The sequence below is a fragment of the Dipodomys merriami genome, unplaced genomic scaffold, assembly GCF_024711535.1.
Source record: "Dipodomys merriami isolate MVZ:Mamm:240054 unplaced genomic scaffold, mDipMer1.0.p SCAF_1, whole genome shotgun sequence".
In the NCBI taxonomy this organism is placed as follows: domain Eukaryota; kingdom Metazoa; phylum Chordata; class Mammalia; order Rodentia; family Heteromyidae; genus Dipodomys; species Dipodomys merriami.
The window spans coordinates 126,023,410-126,047,282 of NW_027202270.1; the positions used below are offsets into that span (position 1 = coordinate 126,023,410).

The following is a 23,873-nucleotide window of genomic DNA, read 5'->3' on the forward strand; positions in this document are numbered from 1 at the left end:
TACCACATTTCCTTATATGAAATTACACTCACAAAACAAAACCAAAAAGCTAGCAGCCTCTTACTATGGAATAGACCAGTGTGAGGACAAAGGACAAACTGAAGCACACAGAAATGAGTTTTGTTGTTTTTTTAATGAGCCCTGTGGCTCAAGTAGTAGAGTGCTAACCTTGAGCAAAAGGAGCTCAGGGACAGTGCCCAAGCCCCGAGTTCAAGCCCTAGGACTGGCAAAACAAAAACAAAAACAGATAAGCCTTAATTCTTCTGACTTTTCAAACCTCCGGATCAAACCCTGCCTGATGCCTGCACCACTTCTGAAATGTGTGTGTGTATAAAGCAAATAAATCCCTATAAGCCTTTTACTTGAATGGAATGCTGCTTCATCCCTCTCCTGTGCTTCTCTTAAAACATGGGCTGTGCTCTTTCTGGTTCATGTCTATTGATGTCCCATTTTTCTGGCACTGCTGAAATTACTGAGCACCTTACAAAGAGCTGCTCAAAGTACACTTTTGCTATGACCCTATATTTGCTTCTGTTTTTGCAGTGCTGGGATTGAATCTAGGGCCTTGAGCACGCAAGGTAAGCACTGATGATGCTTTTCAAATGTCCATATAACCCACCTCTGCCCTCCAGACTTCCCCAATCCTCTCCTAGCATCTGGCTGAGGGGAATGCCACTCAGAAGGCAGTTTAGACAGGTAATACACAGACACCCCCAGTAGGTCCTGGATAGAGTCCAGATCCACAGGACCAGGTAGGAGACCCCTAGGCCATGTGACTATCAAGGTTGGGGGGAGGGTACACTTTGGGAGAACATGGAGAAGATGGAAGTGGGTACTGAGGTAGGAGGCAGTGCTGCTGGCATCTCAAGAAACCACTCAGGCTAGACTATCACTATCAGACAAGAAAGCACTTTCTCGACAGATGTTCTTGGGAGCTGTTCTGTGGTCAACAGCTCTGGGCCCTTCAGTCTCCTAGTCACAAGCTTGACACTGTCCCCCACCTGGTCTCTTTTCTGCCCCTGACGGGGGTAGAGGGAGAGGAAAATCTGGAGAGAAGGGCCCTCACCTGGAAAAGCCTTCTGCATGCAAAAGTTGGAGGACTGGTGAGCAAGCCATCGGCACCTTTAGAAAGGACAGAGAGCACCACCTTCTCCATGGTTGGATTTTATGTTTTATTTCTTGGTTTGTCTCAGAGTTAAAACTGAGAAGGGCTGTTTCCTCCTTACAGATTTTTTTCTTTTTCCAGAAATGGCAGATTTGGGATAAACTTAAGTTCTATTTGAGGGCTTGGGGTCTCTTCAAAGTTATGTCCCCTTCAGCTCCCACTAAGCCACTGCCCTGCCCCAGCCTCCCCCAGGAGACCCCCACCTCTTGCAAGGCTTTTAACTATGAAGTCACCCCCCACTTTCTCTGGAAGCCCCCGGGGACCCAGCCGGGTTGCACAACAGGCTTTCCCATAGGTGGAGCTCTCTTGTCACCTGCTTCCTGTTGCTCCTATTGGGGAGGCCACCCTGCTCCCCACCCCCAACACCATGAGCTCATGCCAACAGTTTTCAGAAGACACAGGACACAAAGGTGGGTGATGCACAAGCCGGGGCTGGCACAGGCAGACCAGCCAGCAGAGCACTTGAATCCCTGGCAATATCTCCCTCTGTCCCCTCAGATGCACACATAAGCCAGGGCGGGGGGGGGCGGGGCAGGAGCATACCCCAACTTCTCCCATGAAGAAGTCTCAGCTGGCCAGGCCCTTGCCCCTAACTGGTATGCTGGAATTCAGCCTGAATTCCAAATGCCATCAAGTCACCTCTGCTGTGAATGTGGTGGGCATGGAAAGCCAGGGGACTGGCACTGCTGACTACAGCATCAGCTCCTCCAGTGACTCAGACTTCAGGTTCTCCACAGGGAGGGGGAACCACTGTGAGGACATCAGAAAGGGGCCCTGCACAGCAGTGGGGTCTCACCAGCCTCCTGGAGGAGCTCAGCATGTCCCAGCACTGTGCGGGCTGACAGCAACGGTGACAATAGTGAGCGGCCAGACAGGGGTCCCAGTGCAGACTGAGAGCTGCCCGCCTCCTCTGGCTAGCGTGCAATGAGGACTCCCTGAAGTCTCCCAGCTGGGTGTAGAAGATAGCTGACTGGCAGATCTGTGTTCCACCAGGGATTGAACCCTCCCCCATTAGGAGCTCCACCCTGCATGGCCATCCCGTGAACACGGATTAGGAACTCCTTGAGTGGGTGAAAGCTGACTTTGGCTGTCACCCACAGAACCAACCGTGCCTGAATGTCTGAGTGAGAGGTTTCCATGCCACAGCACTTAAGTCCTGGGCAAAGCAGGATGGCGGGTCAACCTTACATAGCAGCTCCGGAGTGCAGAGAACCTGCCAGAGATCTGGCCCAGGCGTGGGACCCAGGTCCTTATTTCCAGACTGGCAGGAAGCCGCCCTCTGGGGGTACCATCTGCTTGTCCTTTGGGACACAGCGGAAGGGCATTTGTGTCAACTGCCAGCAGGGACCAGGCAGGCTAGATGTCCCAAGTCCCTCTCCGAGGCTTACCCTGTACCTTATTTCTGCTAGTGACCTTCCTGTGCTTGACAAAGAAAGCTTGGGGCCTCTCCCCACCCTCCCATGTCCCTCCCAGCACCGCCAGCCGCCTGCCAAAACCAGGGTACCCTGGATGGGGCCAGGCCCTGTGGAGGAGGTGGAGAGAAAGCACAGGGCGAGGCCTGGACCCTGCTCTTCTGAGGCAGCCTGTTCCCACCAACAGACCCTGAGGTCATCTCTGAGCTCTGAGGTAGGGGAAGGAAGCAGCCACGGGGTGCTGGGGGTGGGGGGAATGAGAAGGGGCACAGGACTGTAATGGCTGGTAGCTGAGAGAACAGAATGGTGCCTAAGAAACTCCAGCGATTGCTCCTGGTTGGGAGGAAGGAGGGAGGGAGGCAGAGAGGCATCTGGACTGTGGAGGTGTGGAGGCCCCTAGAGGGCCCCAAAGAGATCAGAGCAGGCAGACTCTGCAGGAAGATGCTCCAAGGACCTGCCCTCTTTGAGAATGCCTTAGTGGTTCCCAACCTGAGCTGCCAGAGTTCTGGATGCTGAGTGCTTCCTACCTAGGCTGTGGACAAGGAAGGCCCAGGCAATGGACATGCTGCCTCTTAGTGGCTTGGCGGGGTAGGGGTGCTTCCTTCAGTGGATTCCAGTCCCAAGGGGAGTCAGCCCTGACCTCGGCTTCAGAGCTACCCAGAGAAGGAAATACATACCAAAGAAATAGCCCATGACAGATTGCAGGTGAGCCTGGGCCCCTGCCCTCCTATCCCTGTCCCCTGTCCCCATTGCCCATAGGGAGTCTTCACACACGGCCAGAAGCAGGAAACCCCTTTCTCTGGGACAGCACAGAGTCATGATGTAGGGGTCAGAGGACGAGGCTGGTGCTGTGGAGGTCTCCGAGTAGGTCCATCCGTCTCTCGGTCCATATGCGGGGCCATCAGACCTTGGCCTCCAGCATCTCCAAGAAGAGTTTGTGCATGGGCACCTTGCCCTGCAGCTTGATGCTGTAGAAGTGCTGCACGGCCTTGGCGGCCGTCTGCCGCAGCAGGGGCAGCGTCAGCAGCAGCTTGCCCGTCCTCCGTGGCTCCTCGTGGCGCTGGCTCAGCTCATAGTCCTGCAGCGCCTCATGCAGCAGGTCCTGCAGCTTCTGCACTGCCTCCAGGTCCTCGATGTACATGGAATCTATGAGGACAAGTAGAGTGTCAGTGCCTGGCCCAGCTGGGGATTGCTGCCTTGTGAGCAAGTGGGCTCAGGCCGGGGGGCAGATACACATCTACAGGAAACACTTATCATCATCATCATTATCATCATCATCATCATCATCATCAATTCGTTGTTCAAAGGAGTTACAATTCCATAAGTCAAATTATAAGTGCAATGCTTCTTGGTCAGTGTCACTCCTTTCATCATTCTCTCCCATTTTCCTCCTCCAATCCCTATCCTCAAGTTATATAGTACATTAAATATAATGGCTACATTTGACAGATCCACATCTGTGGGAAACGTTGCCTTTGTGTGTGTGGTGTGTGTGTGTGTATGTGTGTGTGCCAGAACTGGGGCTTGAACTCCAAGATGCACACTCTTCTTTAGCTTTTCTTGCTCAAGGCTGGTGCTTTACCGCTTGAGCCCTTCCTCCACTTCTGGCTTTTTTATTTAAGTGAACATATGAGTCTCATGGACTTTTCTGCACACGCTGGCTTTGAGCCTTAATCATCAGATTTCAGCTTGAATAGCTAGGATTATAGCATGAGCCCCCTGTGCCTGGTGGGAAACAATTCTTGAAAGAGCATCTGGAAGCAGCTGTGGAGATGCTGGAGGATTTGAACCTGAGCAGAGCTGGAGGTGCCAGAGGGACCAGGGCTGGAATCCTGTGAGCCTCACTTGCTAGCTGTGAGGCAAGTTATTTAACTTTTCTGTGCCTCTTTTGGAAAGTGGGATAATATCTATGGCGATACTTCACCAGTTTAAAGGAGTAGCTGGGTAAGAGAATGCCCAGCACCAGGACCAGCTCCTCTAGCCTGCAGTGCAGTCACTAAGCCACATACTCCTGCTGGCTCCAGAACAGACAGACAGACACAGGGCCTGTACTCCAGGCGGGAGTGCCCTTTGCTGAATTGTGGGAAGGGGTAATGAATAAAGCCAATGGGAGTTCTCAGTTCTTGGTGGCAGGGCTGTGGGAATAATGTAGTGGCTGGAATCTCGCCAAGCCAGGGCTTGATCCCCAATACTTCAAAGAAAGAAAAAATTGGGCCAGGTGCTGGTGGCTCATTCTTATAAACCGAGCTACTCAGGAGGCTAAGATCTGAGGATAGAGGTTCAAAGCCAGCCCAGGGAAGGAAAGTCTGTGAGACTCTTATCTCCAATTAACTACCAGAAAACCAGAAGTGGAGCTGTGTCTCAATGTGGTAGAGCACTAGCCTTCAGTAAAAGAGCTCAGGGATAGCACCCAAGCCCTAAGTTCAAGTTCCATGACTGACAAAAAACATTGGGGAGGGCTTTGAATTGGGGACCATGAAACTGAGGTTGAAGGAAACTAATACAAATTCCAGCAGAGCAGGGATGGACTGGCAGACAAAGGTCAGTTAGGTCTGTGCCCAACAAAGCAAAGGGACTCTCTTCCTTCTGCCCTTCCTCAATATATCTGACCACCATCTTAACCATAGCTAAGACTTGCCAGGTGTCAGCAGTGGTGGACAGTGGGAGCTATGCACGAAAGCTGTGTAAATGTTCTGAATCTCTCAGGAAAGGGCAGGTGAGTGCTTTGCATGCTGGGTTGGTTTAGATCCCACACTGCTAGGGGAAGCTGCATCAACTGGCTCACCCAGGTGATTCACCAGACTTTCTGGGTCTACATCCAGCTGAGGCCTTCCAGCCTTTCTCTTGGCTGAGGAGTAATACAACTACATAGAAAAGATTCACAGTGACTGAGTAACTTTGTCTCTTTCAGATTGTTTCATCTGTAAACTATTTTTGTTTTCTGTGACAGTACTGGGTTTAAACTCAAGACTTTTCACTCTTGTTTAGCTTTTTCACCCATGGCTGACACTCTACAACTTGAGCCACACCTTAACTTCTGGCTTTTGGCTGGCTAATTGGAGATAAGAGTCAGATTTAGCTGCTGTGGCTGGCTTCTAACCATATCTTCATAACTCAGCTTCCTAGGTAGCTGATTCTTTTGTTGTTGTTGTTGTTTTGTTTTTGGCCGGTCCTAGGGCTTGAATTCAGGGCCTGGGCACTGTTTCTGAGCCTCTTTGTGCTCAAGGCTAACACTCTAGTAGTTGAGAGCCACCGCACCACTTCTGGCTTTTTCTGAATAGTTTACTGGAGATAAGAATCTCACGGATTTTCCTGTCTGGACTTGCTTGGAACCATGATCCTCAGATCTCAGCTTCCTGAGTAGCTAGGATTACAGGCATGAACCACCAGCACCCAGCAGTAGCTAGGATTATAGGTGTGAGCCACAATGATCATTGTCATAGGGAATCTGGCACTGCAGTGCAGTGCAGTACTGAGACCATACCTAAGTGTCGTCCATATTTTTCTGTTCTTTTCCACCAAGGCAGCCAGGACTCCTTTGCCAACTGAGCACTGAAACATGGCTTTATTCCTGTACTCTAAGTCACTCAAAATGTGGCCGGGCCCTGGGATGCCTGCCAGCTCCCCTCCCCATCCCATCACCGTCCCCCAACCTCCCCAAGGAGGTTACAATTGGCAGGTGCCTTCAACCAAAAATGAAATAAAATAACATTGCAAGATTAATTTCTTTGCAATCCATCAGCAAGTCTGTATCGATGGCATTGATAAACTGTTAATTACAAAATCAATGGCTATGAATTTTTCCTGCCACCACAGAACCCTAGAGATGCTGAGATGCAGGGTGAGTGACAGCCCAGAGGCCCCCAAGGCATAGGGATCCGGCGCTCAGTCTGGCTCTGGTAGTTTTCTGTCACCCCATCTTGTCACTGTGGCACCCACAGTGGCCTAGGTGATGCCACCAAGACTTCTTAGTAGCCTCCTGGCCCCACCCCTCCTCAGCATGGGTGAGCTTTGCTGCTCCAAAGCTACAGATTCTTCATGCTCCTGTAACCTTGCCTGGCTCTTTGTTGACCTGTTCCAACCTAGTCTTCAGTACCCTTGAGTAAGATACCACATTGCTTTTTCTACCCATCTTGCACTGGAAGGCCCAATGACCAGGCTTTCTCTTCTCTCTGTCCTCTCTTGCTATTGGCCCAGCTTTGGGTCCTCAACTGAAGGCCTGCCCCCACCTCCACCAAGAGCTAAATCTGACTAAGCCAGGTCTCACCTCTTGCTCTGGTTATGTCCATGTTCTCATTTTTCCCACTGGGGACACTTGCCTTCCCGCACTGAGAGCCAATCACGGCTCTAGAATGAATTAGTCGGGAGTCCCAAATTGAGGATCTGACATCTTATGCTTGGCCAGCCTCCATCTAGAACCTCATCTACCCGCCTTCCTGCTCTAGCTGCTTTGGCTCCTCCTCTGCCATTCAGACTCCTGGGATACTAAACACATCCTAGGTTTCTCTGGGAAAGGGCCACGCCGAAGGAGGGGGAGGTGCTAAAGTTCTTCTACATGTCATGATAGAAACATGACAGTACCTGGAGAAGGGTACAACACACAGTGAACCCTAACAGAAGCTATGCACTTCTTGTTAATGACAACAAATGCTGCCTATAATCCCAGCTACTCAGGAGGTTGAGATGTGAGGATCACAGTTCAAAGCCAAACCGGGCATGAAAGTCTGTGAGACTCTCATCTCCAATTAACCAGCAGAAAACTGGAAGTGGTGCTGTGGCTAAAGTAGTAGAGCACTAGCTTAGAGCTAAAGAGTTCAGGGACAGTGTCCAGGCCCAAAGTTCAAGTCCCATGACTAACAACAACAACAAAAAAATTGCTTCACTGATTTTAAGAGAGGAGATGGCTGAGTAACACATAGAACTCTGCTTTATCCTCAGCTATTCTGTAAATCTATAATACTTAAAACACCCAAATACAGCATTTAGTAGCCACCAACAAATACATTACACTTTTGGAATCTGGATATATAAATGAATTGTGTAATATTTTCCAACTACTATTTGGCCTTCCATTGTTACTAATAAAAAGGAGCAGAAGCTGTATCCTCATCTGAATTAGGTCAGGTTCCCCAGGAGCAGAGCCCGAGACAGGTGTTAGGGCTCTGGGATTAGTAAGTAGAAGGCTGTGCTCAGAACAAGAGAGACAGGAAATACAGGGAAGGAGTAAGAGAGCCACAGCTCAGCCTGCTCTGCTGTCCAGCTCTAGTCTAGACTTTCAGCTGGGGCAGTCAGAGCTTTTAGTTGGAAGACTCAGCAGGGAAGTAAGGATGGGACCACTAGCTGGGTGAAGGATAAGTAAGAATGTCCCTGGACGCTCAAAGGTCCACGTGTGTTAAGATGATCCGCCATGCCAGTTTTCCACATGCTGAGGTCTTTCCTGGCTGTGGTGCTTTTTCAGTAAAAGTCCATCCTATGGAGCAAATCAGCTATGTCTCCATCCCGGATCCTGCTTTCTCCTACCACAAATGGACAATACTGTTTCCTCTTAACACTGGAAGAGTAACACCAATAATTAATATTTACCCAATATTTCCCCCTAGGCAAAGCACTGGGCTAATGGAATTATCTTCTATCTTTGATGCTCACAGAAGTGCTCTGAGGAGATAATGGGAAACAGGCCCATTGAACACACAAGGACACTTAGTTAGCCCTAGGTTACACTGCTAGTGTCAGAGATATCATTTGAATTTGGGGGAAAACCTTGAACTTTTGGGTCTGTGGACCTGACCCAGACTAGAGCAATTAATTTTGTCACATACTATCCTGCATCCTTGTGGGCAGGCATTCCAACACCTGTTTTCAAGAAGGGACCTTGAGTTTCCTCTCCTGTGGTAACCCCAACACCCAGCACAACACCCTACATAGCGTGGAGGTGCTTGAAGTATGGACACAGAGTATATTCACGTGCTGGTGAAGTGGGTTAAGAAAGAGTAATAGATCCAGCCACTGTTGAGTCACATGTATAATCCTAGCTACTTCTTAGGTAGGTTGAGATCTGCGAATTGTGGTTCAAAGGCAGCCCAGGTAGGAAATTCTGTGAGACTCTTTTCTCTAACTAGCTTATCTCTAGAAAAGAAGAAAACAGAAGTAGAGCTGTGGCTCAGTGGTAGGGCATCAGCCTTGAGTGATAAAACTAAGGGAAAGGGCCTAGGCCTTGAGTTTAAGCCCCAGTAGTGCCACAATAGGTAGATAGATGGCAGTGGATGAAAAGAATCAAAGAGTTGGTATAAGCTGATTTTGGAATTAGATAATGTTGGTTTTTAGTTCTAACTACCATGGGTAAACTGTGTGATTTTCCTGGCCTCAGTATTCACATCTGTAAGATGGGGTTGCAATAACTTTGCTCACGGGACTGTTTGTAAAAAAAGAAGTAAATTCAGAGCTACCTCAACAAACTGAGTATGTATGTGCCAGGTAGATATGTGAATACAAATATACAGGCAAATGCCTTCAAGCTGGGTGTTAGCAGCTCATGCCTGGAAATCTAGCTACTCAGGGGGTTGAGATCTGAGGGTTGCAGTTCAAAAAAAGCCAGAAGTAGAGATGTGGCTCTAGTTGTAGAACACCAGCCTTAGGTGAAAAAAGCCAAGTGAGACTGTGAAGCCCTGAGTTCAAGCCCTACCAAGGGCATGCATGCACAGGTGCGCACGTGTGCATGCGTGCGTGTGCACACACACACACACACACACACACACACACACACACACACACACACACACACACACACACACACACACACCCTCTCTAATAGTCTTGTGGAATAAAAGCTGCTCACTGTCCTCATCTTAACTGCAAAGCAATTTGCTTAGGTGGTAGTTGTGGATTTGAACCTTAGTGACCAGCTCTAGGATCTTTATACTTTCCCTAAGGCGCTGGCCTGGATATCAAGGCCTACAGAACACTCAACCAATGCTAGCCTTCATCAGTGTCGCTTCAACTTCATGCCACCTGTGCAGTCTTTGGTGAGCATGGTGTCAGGTCTTCCCCTCAACTCTTCCCCATTTCACATATCCCTGCTCACCATGCTAGACACTCCTTGCTAGGCCCCTGCAGATTCTCCTACAGATTCCCAGCATGCTGAGACACGCCCCACCCCCACCCCACCCCAATACCTGAGTTTGCCAGGGCCAGGGCCTTGAGTGTCACAAACTCCTCCTTCTCCACCTTCAGCTTCTTGTATCTGCGCACCAGCTGCAGGATGGCCTGGTAGAGCTCCAGCAGCCCCACCAGGCGGGAGTGCTCCTCATCCATGATGTAGTCCTCCGCATACACTAGTTTGTCGTCATAGGGCAGCGAGCGGTACACGATGCCCAGGATGAGGATCTCCATCCAGGCGCTCTGAAGCAGGCTCATCTGGTCCCCAAGTGAGAGACTTGAGAAGCCTGCAGGAGGAGTGGGGAAGGGAGACAGTGGTCAGGAGTGGGGAGGGGGGGTGAGGGAGAGCAGGTGCCTCCTAGGACTCACTGTGGGGGCAGAGTGGGGGCAGGCTCAGGGGCAGAAGATTCCTGTGCCACTGCCAGACTCATTGTCCTTTCCTTGGTGTATGAGTCATGCTGGAATTCATGGGAAAGGTTTACATCACAAGGGCTCAGTCAATGTTGACAGTTATTATTGTTAGGAGGGTTAGTTTAAGGGTATTTTGCAAGTGTCATTTCCAAGAGGCATTCTGATTAATTAAATGCTTTTGTAATTTAAGAGTTTGCTGGATTCAGAGCAAAATCAGGAGGTGGCAGTACAGGACTCTTCTCCTGTAGGAAGCTTCCAGGTCCTCTCTCTGTCTCTGTCTGTCTGTCTGTCTGTCTGTCTGTCTCTCTATGTGTTTTTCCCTCTCTGTCTCTCTCTCAATGCTCATGTGGGGCCAGGGGACTTTGTGCTTCAAAATGAGCCCTGATCCTAATGCGGGGTCTCCAGGACTCAGCTGTTGGGGCCTGGGGCAGCCACCACAAGCTGGGGTGCTGGGAGGTCAAGGCCTCCAGGGTCTGGGGCATTTTCTCTCACATACAGCCTGTGCTCTCAGGGGTGGAGCCCTGGGCCCAGGCTATCTCTCTCTTCATGATGACCTAGCTGTTCTTTCTGGGAACTGAGTCGCTGCAACTTCCCCCTCCTATGATGGCTGACTCCATAGTGAAAGGTGACTCAAGGGGTGGGAAGGTGCCAGAATCCTGACATTGTCCTGTCCAGTGTGCTGTGATGGCTGCTTGGGGCTGTTAGCTGGACTTAGTAACCTGAGCCTTTGCCTGTGAGACCAGCCTCAGCGTGGATGCTGCTCAGAGCTGCTGTGAGCACTAAACATCACTGTGATCATGGAACAGGCAAGCTGGTGCTAAGCCTTTATTAATGGTGAGGTCTTCACCTGACAGATGAAGATGGCATACTGGCATTGCGCTGGCTGTGAATGTAACTTAGGTAGTCAATGAATAGCTAAGTGCCAATGGCTCATGCCTGTAATCCTAGCTACTCAGGAGGCTGAGGTTTGAGGACTATGGTTCAAGGCCAGACCAGACAGGAAAGTCTGTGAAACTCATCTCCAAAGCTGGAAATAGAACTGTGATCTGAATGTTAGAATACTAGCCTTAAGCACAAGGGCTAGCTTCAAGCTAGCTTGAACTCAGGGCGTGGGCACTGTCCATAGGCCCTGAGTTCAAGCCCTAGGACTGGCACAAAACAAGCACACAACCAGCAAAAAGATGAAAGCAGAAGAGTAACTCAAGTAGTTGAGCAGAAAAGCTAAGAGCATGAGGAGCTGAGTTCAAGGCCCAGTAGTGGCGCAGGCACACACACACCAAAAGTCAATTAATAACTTGATTTATAAAAGGGTGTGAAAAGCAGGCTAGTCCACTGATTTTTCACACTGCTTACCATCACATACAAGGACTCATTGGAGACTCATCCCAAAACTAGAGGCTAAGTCCAACTCCGACCATGCTAGATTTACTAAAGAAGATGATTCACAAAGCCATTCATGCCATTCATGCACAACTTGAACAAATTTTAGTTTTTTCAAGGTAATTAAATGCATCAATGAAGAAAGTCACTGACACAGGACCTAGCCCTGCTTAGATGCCCTCCTGATGTGGGGGTGCCTTAAGGACAAAGAGAGTGTACATGTGGTCACCGGCCAGGTCTCAGCAGAGTGCTGGCCTTGAGTGCAGTGACCCTCACTGCCACTATGCTACACACTGGTGGCATTGCACCTTTCTCTTCTGGACTTGCCTGTAGTCTGAGTGGTCCAGGCCTCCTCAGCCTCCCTCCTGGGGCTTCTTCAGTCTCTATTTCCTACCCAGCACCTTGTCCCTTCACCCTCAAGGGTATACCAAGGGCATAGGTTATCTTGACCCTCTATTTTCATATTCAATAGCCCATGTGTACAACTTGGGCCTTGGATCACCATCTGGCTACAGGACTCCATGGTGACCAACCAGTGATTAGGGCAACAGGGGCAACCATTGATAGATATACCTTCTCAGGGGAGAGGCTGGGACAGAGCGGTTAGCCGTGTGTGTGGTGCTATCCGGATTCCTGGCACAAGAGCCTACAGTGTCCAGGGAGCTGGGTGGTAATAAAAGATGGACATCCAATTCCCCTTATCAGGTCCCTGGGTAGAAGAGAGGCCTTAGGCGACATTAATTAACAGATACCAATCAGCCTGCACAGGTGTGTGTGTGTGTGTGTGTGTGTGTGTGTGTGTGTGTGTGTGTGTGTGTGTGTGTGTGTGTGTGTGTGTGTGTGTGTGTGTGTGTGTGTGTGTGTGTGTGTGTGTGTGTGTGTGTGTTGAGGTGGTGGGCTATACTGGGAGGGGGTCTGAGAGCAAACAGACTGGTAGGGAAGATGGAAAAGGTGGGCAGGGGAGAAATTAATAAACAACTGTACTAAGAAGGAGCACCGAAGAAAGACTGAAGAAGAGCAAGACTGAAGCTTCTAGAGAAAAGATTCAAGAGGGTAACACATAGATACTGTCTGCACAAGAGCCGTCCCAGCATGCTTCTACCTTTGGCCACTCAACAAATCATTTACTAAGCACCTGTAAAGTGCAGGCCCATGTTAGGCCCTAGGGACAGGTAACATGTTTCAACAAAGACTGAAACCTGCTTGAAGAACTATTAGTGAAGCAGTTGTCATGGGTCCTCAACCAGTGGAAACTTTTTTGTTTGTTATTTTTTGGTAGGGGGGATGTTAATTGCTTTGTTTTTTGCTGGTCTTGGAACTTGAACTCAGGGCCTAGGCACTGTCCCTGGCTTTTTCTGAATAGTTTGTAGGAGATAAGAGTTGCACGGGTGACTCACACCTGCAATCCTAGCTACTGAGGAGGCTGAGATCTGAGGATCAAGGTTCAAAGCCAGCCCAGGCAGAAAAGTCCATGAAACTCTTATCTCCAATTAACTACCAGAAAACTAGAAGTAGTGCTATGGCTCAAGTGGTAGAGCGCTCGCCTTGAGCTGAAGATTGCAGGGATAGTGCCCAAGCCCAGAGTTTAAGCCCTATGACCAACCAAAAAAAAAAAAAAAAAAGTCTCTCACAGACTTTTCTGCCTGGACTGGCTTTGAACTGTGATCCTCCAATCTCAGACTCCTGAGTAGCTAGGATTATAGGCATGAGCCACCAGCACCCAGCTTGGTTTGTTTTTTGTTGTATTTGCTATGCAAGCACTTTACCACTGAGCTTCATCCCAGCCCTGTTGTTTTTATGCCAGTACTGGGGCTTAAACTCAGGGTCTAGGCAAAATCCCTTAGCTTTTTCACTCCAGGGTGTCACTACCACTTGGAACCACAGTTTCATGGACTTTTCTGCTCAGGCTGGCTTTGAACCATGGTCCTCAGATTTTAACCTCTTGAGTAGCCAGGATTACAGGTGTGAGCCACTGGTGCCTGGCTTATCAAGCACAATTATGATGACAAGATGAGTTCTGGTGACTGGAAAACAAATAATGGAGAGGAGGGGCTGGGAAGGTGGCTCAGTGGTAGAGTGCTTGCTTTGCATGCATGAGGCCCTGGGTTTGATTCCTCAGCAACACATAAGCAAAAAGAAAAAAGCCGGAAGTGGCGCTGTGGCTCAAGTGGTAGAGCGCTAGCCTTGAGCTGAAGACCTGAGGGACAGCGCCCAGGCCCAGAGTTCAGGTCCCATGACTGGACCCAAAACAAAAACAAAAACAAAAACAAATAGTGAAGAGAAGTCTGGGAAACTTTGCACAACAGGGGTTGGAGACAGAGCTCTAAAGGGGTGGGGAGGAGATCTGAAGGCTGCCACCCACTAGTTATGAGCTCCGAGATGCACAGACACAGCGCTCTTCATCTTCCTACCTACTACACTAAGCACCTAGTCTGGAGCGGAAGGGACCTGACAATAATTCACTGCAGAGGAGAGAATGCAAAAATGCCATAGGCCTAGAGCCCCTGTATGATGGGAAACTATGTCCAAAGCACTTGCCTACCTAGAGCCTCTTGGGTCCTAGAACTCAGATTTCCCTGCCTCTGCCTATCATTTTAGCTTGCCTATGCTCTTGGCCTGCTCTGCCCTTTTGTAGGGTATGGGAAACATGGGAGACAGCTACCTGAAAATGTGAACAGTAGTCTCATTTCTTGATTTCTCTCCTTGAGCATATATAAAGGTCCTAGAAAGCATGGTATCACATACCTGTAATCCCAGAACTCAGGAGGCTAAGGCAGAAGGATTGAGAGTTTGAGGCCAACTTGGGTTACATATAAGGGAAAAAAAAATTGAAAGATTCAACAATCCCAAACAGATACCTCAAAGTGCTGTAAATACACACAGGACAAGGAGGGGAAGAATGCATGCTATCTTCTAATATTTGAAATGTACCAATATTTTGGGGGTGGGGAATAAAAAGAAAAAGTCTGAGCACTAGTGCCTCACACCTAAAATCCTAGCAACCCAGGAGGCTGAGATAGAGGTTCACAGCCAGCCTAGGCAAGGAAGTCCTTATCTCCAATTAACTATCAAAAGCTAGAAAGTAGAGCTGTGGCTCAAATACAGCACCAACCTTGAGCCAAAAAGCTCAGGGACTGTGCCCAGGCCCCAGGTTCAAACCCCAGGACTGTACAAAGAGAAAAAAGAAAAGGAAAAAGAAGAGCTAATGTTACCTCGAGGAGTGGCCAGGGAAGGGAGAGGGATAAGAGCAGATAACTATGCACTTTTTTTGGCCAACTTTTGCTTTTTGAATCTTGTCAGTGTTTAAAATGCTAAACAATAAAAATCAAAGCATAAGTACAATTCAATCAAAATCAAAATAGATGCTTGCTCCATTCTATTTAGCAATTCCACTTTTAGGAATGCCTTCCAACAAATAGCTAAAGATAAATATGTAAAAAGGGTTTGTTAGATCACTGTTTGAAATGACAAAGCAGAAAACAACTCAGATGTGCTGTGATGGCTGTACTTGCTATATAGAAGCCATTTTCATTTAACTGAACGGCACATCAGAAGCCTTTTCGAAAGAGGTGTCTGTGATGTGACTGTGTATGTGATGTTTCCACAACCAGAAGCTCAAGGAAGGTGTAGGCTTGGAAACAGATTCTAGAGCCAGGCAGAACTTCTGCTCTGCTGACAGGAAGTAACCAGACTAGCCTACCTTGCTGAGCCTGCATTTCTCATCTGAGCAGGTATTTGGACTTCATGTGCTCACGTGTAGTACACAGTGTGTGAAACAGTTCATGGGTTGAGTGTGGGGCACTCTACACACTCAGACCATACACAGTAATTGTGCATACACAGGGAAATTCCAGGATGCTTAGATGTTCACTTCTGACATCTTCACTAAAAGCCCACACTCTCCCCTTAAAACCTGAAAGAAGCCAGGCACTGGTGGTTGCACCTGTCATCCTGGCTACTCAGAAGGCGGAGATCCTAAGGCTTGCCATTCAAAACCAGCCCAGGCAGGAATGTCCTTGAGATTCTTATCTCCAATGAATCATTATTTTGGGGTGGGGGTGGGGAAGCTATAGCTGCAAGTGGAGATGTAGCTCAAAGAGTAGAGTAACAAAGAACCTTGAGTAAAAAAGCTAAAGTATAGTACCCAGATTGTGAATTCAAGTCCCACATATGCATGTGCATGCACACATGCGTACACACACAAAATCAAAGCACCTCCCTGACTTCTACTTCCCCTTCTTGCCCTGGGCATCTCCACCCAAGTGCAGGAGTCCTGGCAGATGCTGTGTGTCTGGGGCCTTAGGGCTGACCTCCCTCAGAGGCCCTGGCTGCCAGGCCTCCCACCTTGAGCTTTGCTGTCTCAGGAAAACTGTTTTATCTGCACCCACGGATCAGGCCCGGCCCAAACCGTCATCCCTCCTCCTGTGATTTGGCACCACAGGCTCCTAGAATTAAAAAAAAAAAAAAAAAAGCACATAATTTGTGGCAAGTGGAGTTCATAATCTATTAATTTATGATTGTCTCTGCCGACCTGGAGGGCCATTAGAGAGGTAATAAAGGGAGATGTAATTATAGGATCTGGGGCCACTTCAGACACAGCTGCTGTCACTCGGCAGCTCATCTTTCATCCAGCCAGACGGTGGCTACCTGGGAGCAGGCTGCCCAGGGACCCTACGTGAAGAGGGGTGGCTGGACTACACAAGGCAGCCGGGGCTGGCCAGGCTGTTCGGGACTCCCTTGAAGGCTTCCTAGACAGGGTAACTCAGGGCCTAAGGAAGGATAATGGGCTCTACTTGCTTGCTCACAGAACTAAGAGGTGGGTACTCTAAAGACTCAGGTTTAGCTGGGTGCTGGTAGCTCACACCTAGAAATCCTTGCCACTCAGGAGGCTGAGATCTGAGGATCAATCACAATTCAAAGTCAGTGTGGACAGGAAAGTCTGTGAAACTCTTCTCTTCAATAAATGGAGTTGTAGCTCAAGTCCTCTGGCACCCAGCTCTAGTAACCAGGCCCTGAGTTCAAGCCCCACTACCAGCCCCAAAAAGCATATAATAACAACAACAACAACAATTAAATACTAGAGATTTTGGACATGTCCTCCAATTTCCTAAATGCTTAGAGAATTCAACTTAAGCTAAAAAACCTGCACTTGGGAATAGATCTGCTTCAGACTGACTGGAACAATGGCAAATCACAGTCAGCCCCAAATTTTCCCAGGGAACTTATTAATGTCCCAGAAGAACCTTGGGCCAGAAATTAATCTCCAGTACTCTCTCCCCGCCTTGTTTTGAGATCTTGTTCTCTGAAGTTGTAGTTATCCAAGGCCAACCACAGTCCAAAAATAAAGATATAAGCAACTTAGCTTTTCAACTGTGGAACGTTCTGAGTAGTGTGATGGAATCTCATGCCATCCCAATCTGTTCTGCCCAGGACACAAATCATCCCATTGTCCAGTATATCTGTACTGTATATGCTAGCTGCCCACCATCACCAGATCAACTGCCAGTACAGGTGCTCAGGCAGACTTTATTTTACTTAAGATGGCCCCAAACCACAAAAGTAGTGATGGGGGATTGGGGGCATGGCTCAACTGGCAGAGTGCTAGCCAATGAGTGAGAGAGTCAGGTACCAAGTTTGAGTCCAGGTCTTAGAACAACAAGAAAGAAAGAAGGGAGGGAAGGAGGTAGGGAGGGAAGGAGGGAAAGAGGGAGGGAGTAACTCTGGTGTTATATAACAATGCAAGAAAGAATAGTGTATATAATAGGGTTCAGGCATTCCCAACTAAAGCTTCAGGCATCTACTGAGGGTCTTTCTGTGTGCCAGGCTCTGGACCTGAAGAGCAGGCAGACACTGAAACATGAGCTTTGGTGTGTACACATGAGTCTCTTCAGAGCTCCAGTCCGAAGCACTCTGAGTGATCCGTCCTCCTTCGTCCATCCCAGACCAGAGTGGACAGGAGCCACACTAGACTCTGTGTGTTCAGCGTAGGCTACAGCTTCCATTCCCCCCCCACACACAAATTGCATTCTCTGCCTTTCTCTCTCAGTCCATCTCTCTCTTGTTAGTGAGCCTGTCTTCTGATGAGTTTTCCATCTAATTGGAGATGGGATTAAGTCAATTAGTTTAAAACTACTGGGTGCATACTGTGTCATTTCCTGTCATATGAGGTTTACATGCAGTAGCAAAAGACTCCACTCATTAATTTTACCTTAAACACTGGAAGGTCAAGCCCAAATAATTCAATATGCAGATTTATGCAAAATAGGCAAATCTGTGTTTGAGACAGACAACTGTTCATTTTCTCTGTGTGTGTGTGTGTGTGTGTGTGTGTGTGTGTGTGTGTGTGTGTGTGTGTGTGCATGTGTGCGTGTGTGTACCGGTGCTGGGGCCTTGGCACTGTCCCTGAGCATTTTTGCTCAAAGCTAGAGCACTAACTGTTGAGTCACAGCTCTACTTCCAGCCTTTTAGCCAATAATTGGAGATTAAGAGTCTCAAGGATGGGCTGGGAAGGTGGCTCAGTGGTAGAGTGCTTGCCTTGCATGCATGAGGCCCTGGGTTTGATTCCTCAGCACCACACAAGCAGAAAAAGCCAGAAGTGAAGCTGTGGCTCAAATGGTAGAGTGCTAGCCTTGAGCTGAAGAGCTGAGGGACAGCGCCCAGGCCCAGAGTTCAGGCCCCAGGACCAGCAAAAAAAAAAAAAGTCTCAAGGATTTTCCTGACTGGGCTGGCTTTGAACAGTGGTCCTCAGATCTCAGCCTCCTGAGTAACTAAGATTACAGGCATGAATCTGCCACCCAGCTCATTTTCCTCTTTTATCTAAAGACGTGCGGGTACAAAAGGGACTGGCATGGCTGCTGGGATGGCATCCGTGCTGTGACTGCCTCCCCAGAGGCTGCGCTGCACTGCTGAGCATGGAGCAGGCGCAAATTCTCCCAGCAATCCTGCACGGTGGGGGTGGGGGCAGAGGCTCTTCTGTGATTCCCACTTTATAACTCACAAAGATGAAGTCTCTTGCACAGGGCCAGTGAATAAAGAGAGGGCATGAAAGTGACCCCAAAAGTCTGTGCCCCAGCCACCACGCTCTCTGCTCCTCCCTCTGGTCCGGCATTGATGGGTAGCCGTCTCCTGGTCCTGCACCTCTGTCTCAGAAAGGGAAGTGAGGTGATGGCAGGAGAAGCAGTGACCCCAAAAACCACCAGGCGCCACTCCAGAGCTGATTCTAGAATGCAGTATCTGGCCGACCCAGATAGGAATGTGGGGGGCAGGGCCCGGTGGCTGTACCCAATTTGGCCCTGGGTTAGTAGAGCAATCTAGGCTGAGGTGTCTTAAGCAGTGGCCTGACCCCACATCGGTGCTGAGCCAGCACCGGGCAGATTCAAAACTACTGAGTGTGTAATCCCTCGAGAGGCTGAGCTCCTCAGCAAGGGCGGACCGGCAAAGTCCCTGGCAAACCTGTCCTGCAGTCCAGGGATCACCAGGGACTCCCCCAGATGTCTGCCAGCAGCACCCCTATCACGTCCAGCCTCTCTGAGAGCCCTGCCTACAGGAAGGCTCCTTCCTCGCGTGGCACACAAGAGCCCTCACAGAGGACCCTGGCTCATCCGAGTCCACTGTGGGCCTTGGCATTCAGAGGCTGGAATCCCTCTGCTCTAAAGCCATGACCAGCCTATTCACCTTTCAGGGCCACAGCAGACAAAAGAAAGGGATGGAAAGACAGGAAGACAAGCCATCCCACCAGCTAGAACTAGAGTCGGGAGGAGGGAGTCATGACAGATCTATGTGCCACACTCTTTGTCAGGGTGTTAGAACAAAGAAGAGCAGCCACACTGCACCGAAAAGGTGCCTTAAAGTGTGCACAATGTAGAACTGTGTGTGTACAAATGAAAAATCAGCTCCTGCCATTTACACAAACCAAAAAAAAAAAAGAGGGTTAAAGCCCATAGGGCTTGAGATGCACTGCACACACTTCTCACCTCAGAAACACTCTTAACATCATGAAATCCAACAGAGTGCTGGTGGTTCACACCTGTAATCCTAGCTACTCAAGAGGCTGAGATTTCCTGCCCACGCAGGAAAATCCATGATTCTCTTATCTCCAATTAACCAACAAAAAGCCACAAGTGAAGTTGTAGATCAAGTGGTAGAGTGCTAGTCTTGGATACAAAAGCTCAGGAACAGTACTCAGGCCTTGAGCTCAAGCTCCAGGACTGGCACACACACTCATACACACACACACACACACACACACACACACACACACACACACTCACACAGGGCAGATGAGTATGAGGCAATACAGTATGCACACTATTTTGACTCTGCTAAGTTTCATAAGCATATATAAGGTATGCCATATGTGTGTGTGTGTGTGTGTGTGTGTGTATATATGTGCTAAAACATTAAATGGTATACTATATTTTTTAAAAATCATGGAATCTAGGCTGAGTGCTAGTGGTTCACACCTATAATCCTAACTACTCAAGAGGTTGAGGATTGAGGTTCAAAGCCAGCCAGGGCAAGAAAGTCCATGAGACCTAGAATTCAAATCTCAGGCTAACTGCTAAGTCATGCTCTGCCCAGAACAGTCAACCCCTCTTGTGAGCTGCTTTCCAGCATACTCCCCACAAGGTCTACCAGACATCCCTGCTCTGTCCTTCAAAGTTTTAGGGATGCTTTATGAATATCACAAATAGTAGATCTGGCCAGTGCCAACTATAATTTAGCTACTTAGGAGGCTGAGATCTGGGGATTGACTTCAAAACCAGCCTAGGCTTTATCTGTGAGTCTGTGATTCTAATCTCCAATAAACCACCAAAAGAGCCATAAGTAGAGCTGTGGCTCAAGTGGTAGCGCTTTAGCTTTGAGCAAAAGAAGCTCAGACAAAGGGCTCAGGCCCTGAGTTCAAACCCTAGCTCTGGCACAAACAAATAGTACACAGGGCACCAGTGGCTCATGCCTGTGATCCTAGCTACTCAGAAGGCTGAGATCTGAGGATCACAGTTCAAAGCCAGCCCAGGCGGGAAAACTCCAGGAGAGTTTTTTATCTCCAATTAACCACCAGAAAACTAAAAGTGGTGCTGTGGATTAAAGTGATAGAGTGCTAGTCTTGAGCAAAAGAGCTCAGGGATATTGACCAGGCTCTGAGTTCAAGCCCCACAATCAACAAAAAGAAAAAATATATATAACTCTTTCCAGAATGACTAAGAGCTCATAAAGTTCTTAGAAATTACTGAACCCTCCATACCTGCAACTCTCTAAAATCCCACAGAGAGAAAGGACCACAAGGAAGAGCAGGCTTGCCAAAGGACCTCCCAGTCTACCCAGGGGCTGGGCACCACAAGTCAAACCACAGCTACACAACAGGCCTTGGGGTGAGCTCTTGGCCACACTCTCCCACAACCCCCATGACTCACCTGGGATGTTCTTGGCCCAGCCAATGATGACCACAAGCTCCCGATCTGCCAGGTCACAGAGAGTCGTCAGGGACTTGATGTCCCCCTCAGGCATTTCGGGGGGAGGCATGGCATACAGTTTGTCTGGCTCAGCCACCAGTAGGTACGAGACAATCTTGGTCACTGCAAGACAGAAAGGTGAATACCTACGTGGGGCGCCGGTGGCACACACCTGTAATCCTAGCTACTCAGGAGGCTGAGATCTGAGGATCGTGGTTCAAAGCCAGCCTGGGCAGGAAAGCCCATGAGACTCTTATCTCCACTCAACTACCAGAAAACTGGAAGTGGTGCTGTGATTCAAGTAGTAGAGCACTTGCCTTGAGCTGAAGAGCTGAGGGACAGTGTTCAGGCCCACAGTTCAAGCCCCATGACTGACAAAAAAAAAAAAAAAAAGGTGAAGACCTGAGGAAGAGGGCAGGGCAGAGCTTAGGACAAGTCAAGAAGAAGCAGGATTCCCAGAGCCTCAGGAAGTTCAAACACAACTGGAATCTGTGATTTGACTCTACTAAGTTGCTGGCAGCTATGAAGTCAGATGGTCTTTCCTAGGAAGTTGCCTGATGAATGGTCCCAGGAAAAACCTGCAAAGCACCTTGAAGGGGAGTTGGGGGGGGGGGAGTGGGGAGGGGGGAATTACTTGATGCTGGGCCTCTGGCTTCTTTTAATCTTTCTTTCCCCCAGTCCTGGGGCTTGAACTCAGTCAGGGCTTGCGCACTGTCCCTGAACTTCTTTGGCTCAAGACTAGCACTCCACACTTGAGCCACAGAGCCACTTCCAGCTTTTCTGTGTATGTGGTACTGAGGAATTGAACCCAGGGCTTCATGCATGCTAGACAAGCACTCTACCACTAAGCCATATTCCCAGCCCCAGGTCTCTGGCTTCTTAAGATCATGCTTCCTTGGGAGCTCTGTGAAGTCCCATGTGGATGGACTTTCAATATAAAGCCAGGAAACAATCCTTCTCCCCAAGGGATGCCCTGGTGTCCCCTCCCCTCCACACTGTCCCTGGCCCAGTGGTAGAGAGGTGGCATTTCCCCAAGGGATGTCCAATATTCTAGGACAAGGTGCTGGGTGCCCTGGTACGCACATGGCTTTTTAGCAGGTGGAGAAATTTGTAAGTTCAGATATGAGCTGCTCTCCGAGTCCAGTCGCCGCTTGTATTTCTGACGGCCTCCACGCACACGGTCAAGACGCACACCTGTCAGGGAGGAAAGGAGACAGTCTCAGGAGCTGGCCAACATCTCCAAGGGTGCTGCAGTGACTTCCAGCTAAGTCCTCCATGGTCCTGCCCTGGTGGCCAGCCAGCCTCAGGCTAGGAAGCTGAACAATCCTACAACAACTGTCTAACACTAATGGCATACACTCGTCCCAGGCCTGGTCTTGCCTCTCTGGTTCCACATTCTCCTGAAATCCATCCCAAGTGACTTCCTTGAACCTTTGTCTTTTTTTTGGGGGGGGGGGGAGGAGGGACAGTCCTGGGGCTTGAACTCAGAGCCTGGGCACTGTCCCTTAGTCTCTCTGTGCTCCAGGCTAGTGCTCTACCACTTGATCCACAGTGCTACTTCCAGCTTTTACTGTTTCTGTGGTACTGAGGAATCCAACCAGGGGCTTCACCCATGCTAAGCAAGCGCTCTACCACTAAGCCACATTCCTAGCCCAGAGCCTTTGTCTTTCAAAAGGAAAATGTGTCAGTGTTTTAGTTTTGCCAGCATCAGGGGAAGGTAGAGTTTTTCTTGTCCAGATGGGAAGGAGCCATATGGGCAGATACTTTGTAACTGCCCAACAGGGGCAGATGCACATACATTGTGGGCTTTCATTACAAATGTCAGTGCCTTCCCGGTGCCGCATGCCTATAACCTATGCAACTCAGGAGGCTGAGATCTGAGGATGGCTGTTCAAGCCAGCCTGGGCAGTAAAGTCCATGAGACTCTAAATTCAACTAACCACAAAAAAAGGCCAGAAGTAGAGGTGTAGCTCAAGTGGTATAGCACCAGTTTTAGCATAAAAAGCTAAGGGACAGTGCCTAGAGTTCAAGCCGCAAGACCAGCAAAATAAATAAAATTCTGGATGTATTCTCCAGGGATGGGGTACTACATCATGTCTTCACCCCCTCCCCCAAATCCAGCCATCATGGGGATATAGGATGGCACCAATTACAACAGAAGCTGTCACACTAGCTCCCAAGTTTGAACACAGAGAGCACAAGGGGTGTGGGGGGGGGGTTGGGGGGGATGGACAGAAGAGGAAGTAAAATTAAAGTGCAGCCCCATTGAGTAGGCACCCAAACCAGGGTGCTGGAGTCCCTGGAAGCCTGGGATCCACTTCTGCCTTTCTGCCCAAGGTTCCAACACCTGTTGGTGTTCAGGCCCGTCCTTGGGCTCCTTAAGTTGAACTAATATGAGCAGCTCGTCCTGATCATGAAATGTTCCTCGACTATAAAAGAGAAGTCAGACATGGAGACCAGAGTAATCAGAGAAAGGCAGTATGGCGGCTGCCTCAGCCTCTGGGTGACATACAAAGTGCTGGTACAGGTACAACAGGTACAGATCTAGATGAGTGGCCAGCCATATAGGGAACCCTTTCCCCAATCTGGGCTTCATCCACACACCTCCTCCCCCCCTACCCCTCCCAGGGAGGTAGCAAACCAGCTAGGCCCAGCCAGGCTTTTCTCTCCCAAGGCCAGGAAGGAGGAAATCAGGAAAATTGCAGAGCAATGGAAGAAAGCTTCAGACCTCATTCATGCCAAGGGGCAGTCTCCTACCTGTTTCTTGGAGCTTTTAAGTATATAGACATGGGAAGTTCCCGGTAGCACAGAGCTACCGAAATAGTGGGATGGGTGGGGTAGGAACAATTCATTTAAATAGATAAGGGGTAAGGGAGGACACCTACACAGTTTCCAGTT

General features: G+C 49.1%; 1 protein-coding gene across 5 annotated transcripts in view; it reads right to left on the bottom strand.

Annotated features, from left to right (window-relative positions):
- Positions 1–714: 714 nt before the first annotated feature.
- The window catches only part of Esrrb (estrogen related receptor beta), a 172,049-nt gene continuing 148,890 nt past the window's right edge, over positions 715–23,873 (bottom strand). For all 5 annotated transcript variants that reach the window (XM_070029256.1, XM_070029237.1, XM_070029228.1 and 2 more), the window contains 4 exons: positions 22,059–22,169; positions 20,937–21,098; positions 9,750–10,019; positions 715–3,723 (listed from right to left, as the gene is read on the bottom strand). In XM_070029256.1, the coding sequence (XP_069885357.1) occupies positions 3,479–3,723; positions 9,750–10,019; positions 20,937–21,098; positions 22,059–22,169 (788 nt within the window). In that variant the 3' untranslated portion in view covers positions 715–3,478. The remainder of the gene's footprint in view (positions 3,724–9,749; positions 10,020–20,936; positions 21,099–22,058; positions 22,170–23,873) is intronic.